This window comes from Chaetodon trifascialis, chromosome 11 (genome assembly GCF_039877785.1).
Source record: "Chaetodon trifascialis isolate fChaTrf1 chromosome 11, fChaTrf1.hap1, whole genome shotgun sequence".
Lineage (NCBI taxonomy): Eukaryota > Metazoa > Chordata > Actinopteri > Chaetodontiformes > Chaetodontidae > Chaetodon > Chaetodon trifascialis.
Genome location: NC_092066.1, coordinates 23100173 through 23116614, shown reverse-complemented (window position 1 = coordinate 23116614; position 16442 = coordinate 23100173). Strand labels below are relative to the sequence as shown.

The window sequence follows — 16442 nt, the reverse complement described above, 5'->3', positions numbered from 1 at the left end:
ATACATGTTGTGTTCCTCAATTTCTGGATCGTCTTTCAAAGCCATTGGCATGATTCTGACATTTCCCACCCATTCCAGTTGTAGGTGAATGCAGCATTTTGTAGGCTCACAGGGGTTCCATGGTGTAATGGTTAGCACTCTGGACTCTGAATCCAGCGATCCGAGTTCAAATCTCGGTGGGACCTGATTTTGAGGACAAGGTTCGGTAACAGTACATGCAGTACCTTAATTACAAAAAATGACTCTTCTAGTTAAATTGCGTTAATACTTCTAACAACTTACAATTAGTATGCTTCACCTAGAGAAAAAAACATGAAGAAAGACATGTAGATAACCATGAGATATGTCATATTCAACAAATTGACTTCTGTAGCAGAGACTCCTTCATGTAACCTTTTTCAAAATTGTTGCACTACATGTTCAGTGCCAGATACCGTGCATTGAGTACCACAAATGGAAAGGCCCTTGAAAGTGACATTATTGTTATCAGGCTGCACATAAGAGCAAAATCTAATCTATAATGACCAATGTCCAGCATATACTCAGAAGTCTCTAAATAAATCTGCACATCTGCAGGGCTGTGGGTGTCCCTTTTGGCATGACATTGAGAATTTCATACATTGAATAATGAATGAAATCCAGTTTCTATTAGCAGTACCATCAGTGCAATGTGTTCACACAGGCTGACAGTGTCAGCATCCTCTTTCGAAACTTTTGACATAATCATGTAGCATCCTGCCCACACCAGGCAGATGCGACCACAGCAAATTCAGGATGTCTCTTCGTGGTTCCATGGTGTAATGGTTAGCACTCTGGACTCTGAATCCAGCGATCCGAGTTCAAATCTCGGTGGGACCTGATTTTGAGGACAAGGTTCAGTCAAAATGCTTGTGAAATACAGTACCTTAACTCCAAGAAATGACTTTTCCAGTTAAATTGTGGAAATTCTTCTGACTAATAGAACTACTTACATTAGCATGCTTCACCTGGAGAAATAAACACAAAGTGACACATAAAAAAAGACATGTAGCTGACCATGAGATATGTATTATTTAACAAGTTTACCTTACTTCTGCGGCGGAGACTCCTTCATGTAGCCTTTTTAAAAATTATTGCACTACATGTTCAGTGCCAGATACCGTGCATTGAGTGCCACAAATGGAAAGGCCCTTGAAAGTGACATTATTGTGATCAAGCTGCACATAAGAGCAAAATCTAATCTATAATGACCAATGTCCAGCAAATCCTCAGAAGTCTCTAAATAAATCTGCACATCTGCAGGGCTATGGGTGTCCCTTTTGGCATGACATTGAGAATTTCATACACTGAATAATGAATGAAATCCAGATACAATCATGTAGCATCCTGCCCACACCAGGTGGATGTGACCACAGCAAATTCATAATGACCTTTTGTGGTTCCATGGTGTAATGGTTAGCACTCTGGACTCTGAATCCAGCGATCCGAGTTCAAATCTCGGTGGGACCTGATTTTGAGGATAAGGTTTGGTAAAATTCAGTACCTTAACTACAAGAAATGACTCTTCTAATTAAATTGTGTGAATTCTTCCGACTAATTGAACCAGTTGCAATTAGTTTGATTCACCTGGAGAAATAAACACACAGTGACACATGAAGAAAGACATGTAGATAACCATGAGATATGTCATATTCAACAAGTTTACTTCTGCAGCGGAGACTCCTTCATGTAGCCTTTTTAAAAATTGTTGTACTACATGTTCAGTGCCAGACACCGTGACAATTACTCACTCAACATATCCCATACTGAGATGGTAAAAGACATTAAGGATAGGATGTGAAATATAGTTTTGTGTGTGCCCATGGACAGTTACTGTACAGTGAATGTTCAGTTATGTCCTTTCACCAGAGACTACAGCCTCTGTGGCAGGATTTATAGACAAAATTAATACATTCTGGTTGAGAACTAATACATTTGCAACCACAAACCAAACCAGTCCACGGTAACGAGTATAATTTCAGATGGTTTCTCCATTGCAGAGAGATGTGTTTGTGTTCAAAAGTCAATTGTGAAAGCTCAGTGCTGGACAATATTATCAATGCTTACATTGTGCTGACAGCTTGCTGAGAAGAGGCTGAAGCGTGTCCTCTATGTCTTTCCTTTGGGCCACGACATCTGAGACTGTCGAGTGTTTGACACTGTGGATCCAGTCTGACTTGGCAGAACAGGCACGTGTACAGATGTTCTGTGCAGAAATTTACAGAAGACATGAGAAACACATAGTCAAGAAAAGTACTCCAGCTAATTTTACATCGGAAAAGACACTTGTTGGCATTGTTGATATTCTCATTCTTGTCATTATTCTTATCATTAAAGTCAGTGTATCCTCATCTGCACCAATAGGACACAGTCAGAAGCTTGTCTAATACCTACTTGTTTCAATAACAAATATGAACAGGTCCAATTAGCCATTAATGAAAGTGGCACACGCACAGTACAACCATGTACATTTTAAAGTTGGATGAAACGTCTTTCACATGCAGGGAGAAATTTCAGTTTCACTTAACATGTAGACAGGAAGAGCCAAGGAGTTTTGCAGACTACCCCTTATTGTTTCTTAAATATTTTTGGCATATGAAATCTCGACACATGCTGTGAAGCAGGAATCTATTCTCTGCATCTGCCCAGTGACTATCTCTATGCCGGATGGGGAGCTATCCACCTAAAAAGCCAAAGTTTTATTCATAATATATGGCAATAATCTGTATTTAAAAGGGCGATACAAATAAATAATCTTTCTCGTGAGTTTCAATAAGTTGTTCAGTCCTGACGTAGAGAAATGTGTTACCTTTTCCTCTTTTGTGAGCTTCCTCTCTGGGTCAGCGATAAGGTCTTTAACAAAGGCAACGTATGACATCAAGTCTTGTTTAGCTTCTGGGCAGAGATGAACACACACACACAGGAGATGAATATTAGACATTTTTGATGATCAAAGTTTGCCACAGATGATGTCATAACATCACACCTGCCAGGAGGAGACAGTCAGCACAGTCTGTCTGTGAGTATCTCCTAGCCAGGTCTACAGGCCTCTCCCCTCTGAAGGTCCTGGTCTGTGTGTCAGCTCCCAGCTCAAGCAGAGTCCTCAGTGTGTCCAGGTGGCCCCAACAAGCAGCAAGGTGCAGTGAGGAATAACCTGCTGGACGAAGAGCATCAAACTGAGGCCAGGGACAGATGAGTCATTTCAACTGTGATTACAGCAACTCAAGAAATGCACCTCTTAATTTGAAAGAGTGTGCAGGCCTGCTAAGAAAAGAAAATTAGACCCTGTTTTTCACTGGTGTCAATGTACTAACACAAGATCAGACATGACGGCTCAGAACACGACTTCAAGTAGTGACTTTGCACTTATTTAGAAGATGCGTTGTCACTCTTGTACTGACTGAGAAGATGCGTTGTCACTCTTATTTACTGACTACTGACTGCATCTTCTTCCTCTTTCAGCAAACGGTTTTCCGCTCACCCCTGACGGTCTGCTCGTCGACATGGGCTCCGTTTCTGACCAGTTCTCGGACGATGGCGCTCCTCCCCAACATGCAGGCAGTTAACAGGGCATTTCTCCCACCCTCGTCCTTCAGTCCGAACAAATCCTTCTCCTGCGACTCCTCTGTGACGCCCCCTCGTTCAAAGTGCTCCTTGATAGTTTCCAAGTCCGCAGACAGCACACATTGAAAGATTTCTTTTTGTATCGAAGTCATTTTGCGCACACTTCTTCAGCAACCTGTCCGACACAGTTTGGAATGTCCTGTTGCCACGGTTACATAGTCGCGGCTGTAAAACTCGCGCGAGGCAACGTGGCATGGCCCTCATGTCCCTCCGTCGCGCGAACCGCGAGCATTCATTTATGCGTTAAAACCTTTCGTGAACAAATTTTTCATTCTTTAAATACTGTTTTTGTTAGCAGTCTCATCCATATAATGTGTTTAATCGTTTTGGTGATTACACTTTACATGTCACTTAATTTTAATACAGCATCATTTATGCCACTTCCCGCCAACTCATGTTGTACAATGTAATGTACATACATGTTGTGTTCCTCAAACAATTTCTGGATTGTCTTACAAACCATAACAAGAGTTTGACATTTCCCACCCATTCCGGTTGTAACTGAACGCAGCGTTCGGCAACCCCATAGGGGTTCCATGGTGTAATGGTTAGCACTCTGGACTCTGAATCCAGCGATCCGAGTTCAAATCTCGGTGGGACCTGATTTTGAGGACAAGGTTCAGTCAAGATACTCACGGTACATTCATTACCTTAATTACAAAAAATGACTCTTCTAATTAAGTTGCATGAATTATTCTGACTAATTGAACCACTTACAATTAGTATGCTCCACCTAGAGAAATAAACATGAAGACATGTAGCTGACCATGAGATATGTCATATTTAACAAGTTTATTTCTGCAGCGTGAGTCCTTCATGTAGCCTTCTTAAAAATTGTTGCACTACATGTTTGGTGCCAGATACTGTGCATTGAGTGCCACATGGAAAGGCCCTTGAAAGGAACATTATTGTTATCAGGCTGCACATAAGAGCAAAATCAAATCTATAACAACCAATGTCCAGCAAATACTCAGATTATGAAGTCTCTATATAAATCTGCACATCTGCAGGGCTGTGGTTGTCCCTTTTGGCATAACATTGAGAATTTCATACACTGAAAAATTAATGAAATCCAGTTGCTGTTCAATATTCCTTCAATTCAATATTCCTTTTTTAGTTCCACAAGGGGAAATTCCAATATAGCATATAGCAGCATCAATAAAGTGCCATCAATGCAACGTGTTCACACAGGTTGACAGTGACAGGATGCGACCACAGCAAATTCACTTTGACTTTTTGTGGTTCCATGGTGTAATGGTTAGCACTCTGGACTCTGAATCCAGCGATCTGAGTTCAAATCTCGGTGGAACCTGATTTTGAGGACAAGGTTTGGTAACAATACTTGTAAAATCCAATTCCATAACTATAGCAAACAACACTTCTAAATTGACTAATTAAGGTAGGAATTTATGCCACACAGGGGAAACTTAGTCGTTACAAAAAGCAAGCACAGTGGCATAAAGAGGTTAAACTAAAAATATGGAAGTATACAAGGTACAGGATAGGAAAAAAAACAAAAAAACAACAACAACTATGTATATGTACATTTGTCCAGATTATAAAAAATAGTGAATGCCATAGAATCCCACTGCCGTAAAAAAAAGTACTGTTGCTAGTGGTCGTACAAGAAAACCTAAGTACTGGCATAACGTGTCGTATTGCACTTGAGAAAATTATCTCACTTGGGAGATACTAGGTCTATGTACATGCACAATACATACAGTTTATAAAAATACAGTTGCCAATATGGATAATAAATAGTATTCAGTGTCAGATACCGTGCATTGAGTGCCACAAATGGAAAGGCCCTTGAAAGTGACATTATTGTGATCAAGCTGCACATAAGAGCAAATTCTAATCTATAATGACCAATGTCCAGCAAATCCTCAGAGGTCTCTAAATAAATCTGCACATCTGCAGGGCTATGGGTGTCCCTTTTGGCATGACATTGAGAATTTCATACACTGAATAATGAATGAAATCCAGATACAATCATGTAGCATCCTGCCCACACCAGGTGGATGTGACCACAGCAAATTCATAATGACCTTTTGTGGTTCCATGGTGTAATGGTTAGCACTCTGGACTCTGAATCCAGCGATCCGAGTTCAAATCTCGGTGGGACCTTGTTTTGAGGACAAGGTTTGGTAAAATTCAGTACCACTGAATTATGAATGAAATCCAGTTTCTATTAGCAGTACCATCAGTGCAATGTGTTCACACAGGCTGACAGTGTCAGCATCCTCTTTCGAAACTTTTGATATAATCATGTAGCATGCCTGTGAATATTCTCATTCATCCAGGTCAGTAAGCTTCAGGGCATTCAGTCGTTCACAACTGGACTTTGTCAGTTTGTCTTGGAAGACGTTTCGCCTCTCATCCAAGCAGGCTTCATCAGTTCATGCGCATCAGACTAGATAGGACAGCTCTAGTCTAATGAAATGGATGGAAATCAATGAATTCAAGTATTTATCCTCTAAGTGAGGCCAACCCCCAAAACCAAGGATGGTATCACTCTATTGTGAGGCAAACAATCCCCCATTAAGGCGGGGTAGGGTGCAACCCTTGGGTGTCGTACCTTCACTTAGAGGACAAATACTTGAATCTAACACCATTTCATTAGACTAGAGCTGTCCTATCTAGTCTGATGTGCATGAACTGATGAAGCCTGCTCAGATGAGAGGCGAAACGTCTTCCAAGACAAACTGACAAATTCCATTTGCGAACGACTGAATGCCCTGAAGCCAATCATATAGCATCCTGCCCACACCAGGTGGATGCGACCACAGCAAATTCATTATGACCTTTTGTGGTTCCATGGTGTAATGGTTAGCACTCTGGACTCTGAATCCAGCGATCCGAGTTCAAATCTCGGTGGGACCTGATTTTGAGGATAAGGTTTGGTAAAATTCAGTACCTTAACTACAAGAAATGACTCTTCTAGTTAAATTGTGTGAATTCTTCCAACTAATTGAACCAGTTGCAATTAGTTTGATTCACCTGGAGAAATAAACACACAGTGACACATGAAGAAAGACATGTAGTTAATCATGAGATATGTCATATTCAACAAGTTTACTTCTGCAGTGGAGACTCCTTCATGTAGCCTTTTTAAAAATTGTTGCACTACATGTTTGGTGCCAGATACCGTGCATTGAGTGCCACAAATGGACCAGTCGTATGAAGGAAATGCAACTTCTATAGAGTCCAACAGAACACTGATGACTCTAAACGCTACATTAACAATACTTTGGCAGAGCTTGCCTCAGCTGTATTCTACCTGCTGGTCGAGAACTGCACGCCCCTCTCGGCAGAACTCTCAGCCCAACACCGGAAGTAACGCCACCTGAGACGGAAGAGGAACCAGTGCTCGACGTGTTTAGCTTGAACGTGTGGAGAACTTTTAACGTTGCAAAATTTCGCTTTTTTGCACCCCCGCCAAACACCAACGACCTGCTTTACAGTTTCCTCTGCGTTCCAGCCTTCAAGATGTTTAACAGACAAACGAGTCTGTGGATGGGTGATGTATGTCTCAAGTCTGTTTCTTTCAGTGTGGTAACATTAGCTTAGCTACGCATGCTGGTTGCTAGCTCGTTTACTTGGTAGTTAGCCCGTGTGCGTGACCCCTGTTGTGAACGTTTTGGCGAACCTCTGTTCTAAGGTACTTAGTTGGTAGAACTTGGCTTTACACCTTTCAATAGCACAAACAGAAGCCAACACCGGTGGTAAAATATTTCACCAAACACTCCTTACTTCAGCTGAATCGTTGCCCGCTATGCTATTGACCTGTGTAGCAACCATTAGCTATAATTTGGCACGAGCTCATAGTTAAAATTCACGTTTAACGATATGGTGTAAGTTAGACTTGCAACATTATGCATTCAGTAACGTCACCAAAGACACGCGAGAGTGCATAAGCGGCTGAGAGAAGTCTCCAAACTCTAAATTGGTATAGATTTGAGTGGAGTTTGCGGAGGATCTCTCCATTCAGGAAGCCAGCTGTAATGTCTGTGGGGCCTCGGGCGGCGCGAAGCGACTGAATTTGTGTTCAAAGAAGTGATTAACTTGAAGGTAACGTCACGCCTGTGTTGTATGTTGTCCGCGAACATTACGCGCACTTATGTTGGCCAAAATTGTAGTTTCTGCCACATTTTAAATCGCCTTTTTATTCTTGAGACACATAAGTCTAATAAACTCTTAATAAATAACAAATATATAAAATCAACAAGTGTGTGAGACACAAACTAAGACGTCTCATCCGGTTTTTCGGCAGCAAGACGCAGGTGTGATTACATTAATCACGACGCCATTCATGTTTACGTCATCTAAATGCAATAGAGCCATCATTAATGTTAATAATTAGACCCCTGTGACAGTTTATAATGTTATACGTATGTTTTTTTGTTTTTTTTTTTAAATATTGAGCTGTAATTTGCACGTGAGCTGTATGTGTTGCATTAACCAGTAGTGGAAAGAACCATACTCGTTTTGTTTCATATGTTTGTTATATCATTTTATAGGTGTTTTATCCAGTTTTTACATTACAAACTTGTATCCTCTACTGTTATGACCTATTGTTTTTGATTCAGGTTGATTGTGACTCATGTAAAATTGTATTTCGTGTGTGTTTAGTTGGACCCATACATGGATGAGAACTTCATCAAGCAGGCCTTCAGTGCTATGGGAGAATCGCCATTTGGAGTGAAGATCATCACTCACAGGATAACAGGGTAAGATACACAGAGTGCCTTAAAGCTTGTCTTAAAGCTTTCAACACAACTGATAGTTATATGTACTGGTTGGTTTTTCCATATAAAAAAAGTTTAGTAGAGGTGGACAGCTTTGACTTAAGTCTAAAGTAGGTATTCCCTGATCATGTTTTCTTTGCTGTTGATGCAAATTACCAGTCATCTATGAGCAACTGATCGGCATGTTATAGCAGCTGGTATAGTAGTATTATAGGTCAGGAATTCTGGTCAAATGTTGTCTGATTATGGACCCTATTTACCCATGTCTTTGTGCCAAAGTGATTAATGGAGACAACAATTATTGAAGTTATTTCAGTATTGAACAAGAGCTCAGCAGCTGGCACCCATGAGGCCTGCTGCAATTTAATCCCTCTGGGTTTTTGCACACCATCAGTGTACATCCACTGAAAGTGTTTGTTTTTTCCACTGAGGGGCACAGATTGTCATAGCAAGTGTCTCACAACATTATGGAAAGGATTTCTACAAATATAACTTCTGGTTAAAGTGTAAGCTCTGTTTTGTTAAACCAGAAGCAGCTGTTCTATCACTTTCACTAAAGCCACCAGACTCCATTCACAGAAACATTTATTTTATCATTGTAAAACACATCATTCAAACATGGTAAAAACAAAATAAAACTCACTAAAACTTTCTTGGTTCATCTGTTTACTGTTCCGGCGATCATCACTAATTTTGGTTTGGTTGAAATAAACTTTTTACTTTTACTTAGTCCGCTCAATTAACTGATCGGCACAAAGAACTCCCAATCAACAATGCAATGAGTATACAAGAAACTTAAAACAAATGTGGGAAAGTTGAGTAGTCACTTTCTGCTCACTGAGAGGTAGATCCACCCACCTTGTTCCTGCTGTGATTGGTGACTAGAAAGCATTGGTTCCTCTCTTCTGATCACTTTTTTTTTTTTTTTAACCAAATATGAGCTGATAACAATTGGTGGCTGATTGATCTGGCCATCCCTAGTGTTACGTGTTGACTCACCTCCACAACAAGTATCGCTCACTCTTGACAAAAATGTGACAGTGGGTTTGATGGCAAAATGACCCGTGTGGCTTTTATACCGTTAATTGCTGTTCTGTTGTTTGCATAGAAAATGTCTTCTCTGTGTGTCCCTAACATTTCTGTCTTTGTGCAGTGGTTCAGCAGGATACTGCTTTGTGGAGCTGGCAGATGAAGCAAGTGTTGACCGCTGTGTCCAAAGGCTCAATGGAAAACTGGTTCCTGGATCAAACCCGGTCAGTTCTATGACGTAATAGCAAAATACTTACTCATATATCGTTGATACAATCGTTCTGCAATATTTATATAAATTATATTATTGTTTCTCTCTCCATATATATACATATATATTTACATATAATTTAATATCGCCTTCCTTTTTTTTCCTCCAGTATTAGAGTTATGTTATTGAGCAGTATTTATGTGTTGATTTGACTGTGGATAGTGGAGCTCAACTAGTCTTGGTCCTCCTTTGTTATGATAGTAACTCAATAGTACTGAATGATTATAAGTAAACACAATATGAGGTTGTCATTTTTCTCTGTAAACACTCCAGATTCTTGTTAATGCATTGGTTAAATGTGTCAAATCAGTTCAATTTGCTGTTTGTGTTGTTTTAGCTACCACTATTGTGCTATCCCAGGCTGTATAGATACTATTTAGTGAAACTATATTCTATACTGGCTGCAGTGACAGCAAGACTCCTTAAAGGTTTGGTGGTGTAATAATTAAATAAAGTAATGAAAAGGAAAATTCATGCCAGCTTGAAACTTCTTAAAGTCTCAAGTGGAGTGTAAAGTTGTGAGCTTTAGCTGCTTGCTACTGAATTTGAAATGCTTTTGGCCCTGTGAGCTGGCCAAGCTACTGGGCTCCCCTGTCCACCTGTACCTGCTGCTGAAGGTGGCTGAGAGGCTGCTTGTACATGAATGTACTTTGTTTGAAGCTGGTGAATAGAGTCTCTGGTAGGAACTAACTGAGGAATGGGCTAAAGGCTGGTCTGGGTGGTGGAGGTATGTAAAACCAAATAACAACCATATTAACTCCACTTTTTATTTCCAGCAATATCAGTGCTATACTACACGTCTTTGGTGTTTGAGGTTGGCTTAGTGTGTGTGTTTTCTCTCTCCCCTGTGCAGCCCCGGAAGTTTAAGCTAAACTATGCCACCTACGGCAAACGGCCAGAGGCAGGGTAAGATATGATTCACATTCAACTTTTCCAGCATTTTTCTGATATATCACAGTATGGTAAATGTAAAAAAAATAAATATATATACATGTAATACATCCATATTTAAACCTCACAATCTGTTTTCAGCATTTGGGGAGTGCTACTGCATATGTGAAAAAAGTGTGATTATATCCTTAAGTGATGCCACTTGCTTACCAGACCTCTGTAGTAAGACTGATAAAGAAGTTGTCTTTAAGAATATTAAGAGTGATCAAAGGTTTTACTTGTCTCAGGCCGGAGTTCTCAGTGTTTGTGGGTGACTTGGCCTCTGAAGTAGATGACTTTCAACTGCACCAAGTTTTCAAGAAGTACCTTTCCTGCAAGGGAGCCAAAGTGGTCACTGACCAGTATGGATACTCCAGGTATGTCAGCTCATAGAGGTGGACCGGCAGCAATGTGGCTTCAGAAATGTCAGAAGTGTTCAGTTTGACATCAGCTGGTTTCTTGAACTACATATGATTTGTTTAATTTCCTTTGTGTGTTGTAGGGGTGGGCGGTATGACTGGAATTTTTTTTTTTTCAATGGTGAACACTGCGCTCGACACGATTCTACCTCTTTTCACTCTATTGGAAATATAAGGGGACGTATCTTGAAGAAAAACGTATTTTAAAAAACTGATGTGTTTATTGCCTCCAAATAGGATTTAGGCTATTCCTTGCATCCACATGGAAGGAGTACCCTGCGCCATAATGTAGGTTAAGCAGTAAATGTAACGTGATTCATTCTCACAGTAAACAAGGTGTATGATTAGGCATCTTGACAGCATTCATTTGGCAGTACAACAGTCCGTGTGCCGCAGGACGTGTCTATCAAGTACATTTACAGACGGCAGCAACAAAATTTACAGGTTCGAAGTTTGTACAAATCCTGTGTAAATCCTACTTTGTATTGGTCCTCAGAGCAGCCCCAAGGAAAATGATTAGCACTCACATACAGCCAAACATTGTCCAGTCATTTTGTGTTAGTTCTTGCAGCCAACAACAGAAGAATTGATGTGCAAAGCTCATAATGTTACCTTCCACTTTTCCGTTACTGGAGTCAGCATTAGAACAATGAAAATAGTAGTTACTGTGTGTAACTCAAGTTCTGTGAGTACATACATAGCCCTCTACCTGCATGTCATTGCAGCTACAGTAAAGTGCATAATTTTTAATATGTTAGAACATTTATTACTGTAATGACAGTTTTGTAAAATCCATGTCGTGGCATAACGTGACACGTGACGAAACCGGTATACTGCCCACCCCTAGCGTGTTGTATAGTGCTCTGGTTTGAATATTATTGTAAGAAATGTACAATAATATAAAGATATGTCCTGGTTTCTGTGGTGTAATGACTATACAGATAGCCGTGCTGTGGACGTTGACCACAAGTACCTCTTCATCTATTTTCGAAAAAAGCCTGAAGAAATGTTTTCTTACCGTCTTATGCTGAAACTATTGTTTTCCCCATATAGGCTAAGCAAGAGCAACTCACAATTCAAGTGATGCTACCTCATGTTAAAAGTAAAACAACAAGTTTCAGTTCTACCATAATAATACCCATTATATTCTGTTTCTCATTATAAGTGGCTATTAAATGCCAAGTATGGAGCGTGTGGTGGTGTGGACAGGAGGTGTGACTGCTGTTTGACTTGCAGAGGCTATGGCTTCGTCAAGTTTGGGGAGGAGAGCGAGCAGAAGAAGGCGATCGAGGAGTGCCAGGGTACCATGCTGGGGGGGAAGCCACTCAGGCTCAGTATTGCTGTGGCAAAGAGGTAAGACACCAACAAGGAAACATGATGGAACATGGTAAAATATCTGGACTCTACGTCTTCTCCCACAATTTAATGAACCCTGGCATAAAAAGATGCAGATACCAGCAATGAAAACCCACCCAGTGACACACAGAGATTATCATAGTAAGTGCTGCAATACCACCAATCTGTCACTGTTGTTCAAATAGCTTGGTGGTCTTGAAGTCTTCTTATTTCACCTGCAAGTCTATGAATGCACCAAAAGACAGGATGGAACCATTGAAATACACACTGTACATTTTATACAGTGAAATCATTATACTGCATGTATGTACCTTGAGGACAGAATGAAGTATTTAAAGGTGTAGATTCAGTGCGGTGCTGAAAATGCTTTTGGTTCATGCTGACCTGGCTGGCCTGGCTCCATTAACATTTAAATAGTCCCAAACAAATACACCATTTCCTCCTAATCTACAGTAGACTACACTGTGCAGTACTGAGGCTGTTTTTAAAGATTTATGTCTTGAGTGGGAACAAATGCTGCTGAGATCTAGTAGAAGTGAAATGATTCTGAATAAAATATCCCAGGATTTTACTTAAGAACAGTGTTTAAGTGATATTTGGCATCTCAGATACCGCAGAGAGCAGAGCAGAAAGTGTACCTCAGTGTAATTTCCAGTGAAACATGAAACTTGATGACCTAAACCTGCACCCAGAAGCCATCCAGAACAATTCTTCAGTTTCATTTCATTCTGTTGTGCCTTCTGTTCTTTGCTCATGTCCATCTTACACCTTTTAATCCATTTAGACTCCATCGAGACATAAGGTTAAAACTTTGAAGATTTAAAAACTGTGATTGGTTCATTTGATGACACGAGATGCACACGCACACACACACACACACACACACACACACACACACACACACACACACACACACACACACACACACACACACACACACACACACACACCCTACATCATCTTTTATTTTGATGTTGAATCAAATAACAGAGCTGAATTATTCAGTGTCCTTTGCCAAATTCCCATCAAAAGTTAATGAGGCTTTGTTCTTTTTTGTGTTGCAGCCAGAAGATGAGCAACTACCACGGGGGCCAGGGCCAGAATTACCATAGCAACTACAGCCAGTCCCAGTCTAATTACTATGGCAGCAATAGCAGCGGGGGTCAGGGGGGCTACTACTCTCAGTGGGGTGGCTACGACCAGTACGGTGCCTACAACAACAGTGGCTACAACAGTGGCTATAACAGCGGCTACAGCAGTGGGTACAACTACAACTATGGTCCTTATGGATACCCCCCACCAGGCCACATGATGCCACCACCCCCCATGGGGATGCCACCCATGTCCACTGACATGTCAGGAGCTGTTGAGGTGAGGGAATGACCTTGACTCCCATGCTTAAAGGAATACCCGGGTTCCTACAGGCATTTTCCTTCTCGTGACATTCCAGTTGTCATTTCCAGTGTTTCAATAACTCACAATATTGAATGTTTCTCCCAAGCAGGGTCACGAGGAGGCTGGGGACATGGAGGAGGACAATGCAGAAGGTAAGACTTTTCTTCACCATGGTAATGCTCTTATGTGTTCCACTGTGGACATACAGGAAATGCTGTCAGCCCATGAGCAGACGTGTTCTTGTGTTGCCAGGTTAGGTGTTTTCCACATTTGCCATAACTGGTTATGCCTTTTTGTACAGTGTGCAGTGAATACCTTACAGCAATAATGTGATAAACATCAGTCAGGGTTGTCTGGTGCCACAAACATGGCCTGGCCATTACTCATGTATCTGGGTACCTGTTAAGGTGTCCAGTAGAGTTGGTAATTTTCCAACTGGCCACCATCAACCCAACAGCTGGCAAGATTGCATATATATATATATATATATATATATATATTTTTTTTTTTTTTATTATAATACAAGTCTAATAAAAAATACAGGTCTAATAAACAAAATAAACATAAAATAATAAAAAATAAACTTCATCCCATGTGTTATACAGAACCCATCCCTGACTGTGACGTGGAGCAGTGGAACAAAGATTTCATGCAGCGCAGCGAGGAGCTCTATGACGCCATGATGGACAGTCACTGGGAACCCCTGGACTCTGTTAACTCCCCCATTCCATCCCTTTCTTGATAATTCTCCCTCTTCTGATCCCTCCCCAAACCTTTTATGATTTTTGTACTCCCCGTGAATCTGCCATGATCTAACACCCTGTCGACACCTTCAAAGGGCCACCTTCAGTCCACTGTCTCAGTACTTAGGTAACTGATCGAAGGCTGAGAGTGCATTCAAATACTTGTCCCTCTTCAAGTACACACAATTATTCACTTGATTTTAATGTTTACCATGTTGGTAATATTCAAAAGTTGTTCGATAATCAGTGAAGTACTGTGTAGTGCATGCCATGACTCCCCTGTAAAGTTTAAGGATGTAGTGCTGAACCAGCCTGTCGACTGGCACACAGTAGCTGTAGCAAACCGAATGTCATGTCAATATTTCAATATTTAATGATGTCACTGAGGAACAAACTCCACTGTCATTGACTTTTGTTGATCCATGTTGAAATGTGGCACCAGCACCGTGCCATTGAATATGGCCCCGACTTTTAAAGAAGTGATTGTCTTGTGAAGACAAAAGTTAAAACTATGCCTTAATTGTCATCAGCCATGGACTTCCTCTCAGTCTAGGATGCTCATTAGAGTTGTTTTGTATATACATGATATCAGTCTCTCGTCTCGTTTTTTAATGAAGGAACTGTCCTTGTTTTTGTTTGTTTTTTCTGATTTAATGAACGTTATCTGGGTAGAGGTTTAAGGATGGAAACCCAACAGTGATCAACCACAAATTGAATGAATCACTGTTTGGACACTGGACACGAGCTCTGTGTCTTTCTATGTAATAGAACAATGCTTCAACCTCCCAGTCCCTTTGAGCGCTGTGAAACTGCATGTCATGATTTTGTGAGGTTGACAGCTGATTTGCTGTTTGAGATGTCAAGGCAGCATTTATCTTCTGCTGTTTGATGGCTGATGTTTTGTATATATTTTTTTTCCTGAGACATTTTATCAATGAAATAAATTTAGGAGGAAAAAGGTTCTTTTGTCTTCATCAGGAGATAAAGAGTGATGTGTTTCTCTGGTGAGTTTGTTCGATACTGTCAGCATTTTAGAGTTATGTAAACATGTTGGCTCTAGTTTTTCATAAAGATAAGGTAATTAGCTGGTTTTCATGTTCTGTTCAGTTGCTGTCAGCCAGTGGGCTTTCTCAAACATGTTCCTCATGTAAGATACTGCAAGAGAAACGCACGGAGTTCTGCATTTCTCCATTTATTTAGCCTTCACAAATGGTGGCTTGACTTAGTTGTTAATTAACATGTTACATTTCCATCAAATCATTTCGGTTTCTTTCTCCACATTGTAAACAAAATCGGAGCTGGAGGTCAGAAAGTCTGGGGTTCTCAAACATTTCCACTTGTCCTGAGCACCTGTCTGGAGACTCTCCTGTCAACCATTGTACCGTCCTCTGGTATGGCAGCACAGAAAACAGGCCTTCTGAGAACCACAGTGTGTACTTGCTGCTTTGGCAAACAGAACACTAGTATCCAACCTTTTCATTTCAGAGACCCCTTTTCTATCAACAACCCCAGGCTGACATATTTCATGGACATTTAATATATAGAATGTGTAACAATAACAATACAGAACAAATGATAAACTACAATTATCCCAAATTCTGATCAGAATAACTGCAGAAAATTTGTGTTATTTTCTATTAATAATCCATCAGAGTTGAGTTTTCCCGATATTTCCAGGAACTGTCTATACAATTCTCTCTATTGTATATTTCTTTCATTTTAAACAGTCATACATATTTAAGAGGCTTCTTTTTTTAAACAGGATGAGCCTGTTTAGCAGAGTGAATGGCTGTGTGAACATAGCTTGTGTTCAAGGCTTCACTGCACTCTCATCCTGTGAGATTTTCAAAAGCTTATACCTGAAAGGTCCAGGATTTGGTGGCAGTTAGCTGTGAGGTTGTCCTTGTAG

At 40.5% G+C, this 16442-nt stretch overlaps 2 protein-coding genes and 7 non-coding genes across 10 annotated transcripts; 8 read left to right on the top strand and 1 right to left on the bottom strand.

Moving 5' to 3' along the window:
* The first annotated feature begins 113 nt into the window (after nucleotides 1–113).
* Nucleotides 114–185, top strand: trnaq-cug (transfer RNA glutamine (anticodon CUG)). Its single transcript has one exon. It is a non-coding gene; the product is annotated as a tRNA-Gln (tRNA).
* A 601-nt stretch (nucleotides 186–786) lies between these two features.
* trnaq-cug (transfer RNA glutamine (anticodon CUG)) lies at nucleotides 787–858 on the top strand. Its single transcript has one exon. It is a non-coding gene; the product is annotated as a tRNA-Gln (tRNA).
* A 558-nt stretch (nucleotides 859–1416) lies between these two features.
* trnaq-cug (transfer RNA glutamine (anticodon CUG)) lies at nucleotides 1417–1488 on the top strand. Its single transcript has one exon. It is a non-coding gene; the product is annotated as a tRNA-Gln (tRNA).
* Nucleotides 1489–1663: 175 nt separating this feature from the next.
* On the bottom strand, nucleotides 1664–3768 carry ankrd45 (ankyrin repeat domain 45). The gene is made up of 4 exons (XM_070975040.1): nucleotides 3500–3768; nucleotides 3005–3172; nucleotides 2828–2913; nucleotides 1664–2224 (listed from the first exon to the last, which is right to left on the bottom strand). Exons 1-4 carry the CDS (start codon nucleotides 3732–3734, stop codon nucleotides 2075–2077), a joined length of 639 nt encoding a protein of 212 aa, XP_070831141.1. The 5' UTR covers nucleotides 3735–3768; the 3' UTR covers nucleotides 1664–2074.
* A 404-nt stretch (nucleotides 3769–4172) lies between these two features.
* trnaq-cug (transfer RNA glutamine (anticodon CUG)) lies at nucleotides 4173–4244 on the top strand. Its single transcript has one exon. It is a non-coding gene; the product is annotated as a tRNA-Gln (tRNA).
* Nucleotides 4245–4882: 638 nt separating this feature from the next.
* trnaq-cug (transfer RNA glutamine (anticodon CUG)) lies at nucleotides 4883–4954 on the top strand. Its single transcript has one exon. It is a non-coding gene; the product is annotated as a tRNA-Gln (tRNA).
* A 743-nt stretch (nucleotides 4955–5697) lies between these two features.
* trnaq-cug (transfer RNA glutamine (anticodon CUG)) lies at nucleotides 5698–5769 on the top strand. The gene has a single exon. It is a non-coding gene; the product is annotated as a tRNA-Gln (tRNA).
* Nucleotides 5770–6453: 684 nt separating this feature from the next.
* trnaq-cug (transfer RNA glutamine (anticodon CUG)) lies at nucleotides 6454–6525 on the top strand. The gene has a single exon. It is a non-coding gene; the product is annotated as a tRNA-Gln (tRNA).
* Nucleotides 6526–6977: 452 nt separating this feature from the next.
* Nucleotides 6978–15539, top strand: trnau1apb (tRNA selenocysteine 1 associated protein 1b). 2 transcript variants are annotated; one of them, XM_070974569.1, is made up of 9 exons: nucleotides 6978–7167; nucleotides 8275–8372; nucleotides 9544–9643; nucleotides 10544–10596; nucleotides 10869–10997; nucleotides 12276–12392; nucleotides 13460–13766; nucleotides 13900–13942; nucleotides 14396–15539. In XM_070974569.1, the coding sequence occupies exons 1-9, from the start codon at nucleotides 7132–7134 to the stop codon at nucleotides 14530–14532; spliced, it is 1020 nt and encodes a 339-aa protein (XP_070830670.1). In that variant the 5' UTR covers nucleotides 6978–7131; the 3' UTR covers nucleotides 14533–15539. The 2 variants fall into 2 exon arrangements, with proteins under 2 accessions (XP_070830670.1, XP_070830669.1); XM_070974568.1 differs by having other exon boundaries at nucleotides 13897–13942; nucleotides 14396–15530.
* The last annotated feature ends 903 nt before the right edge of the window (nucleotides 15540–16442 follow it).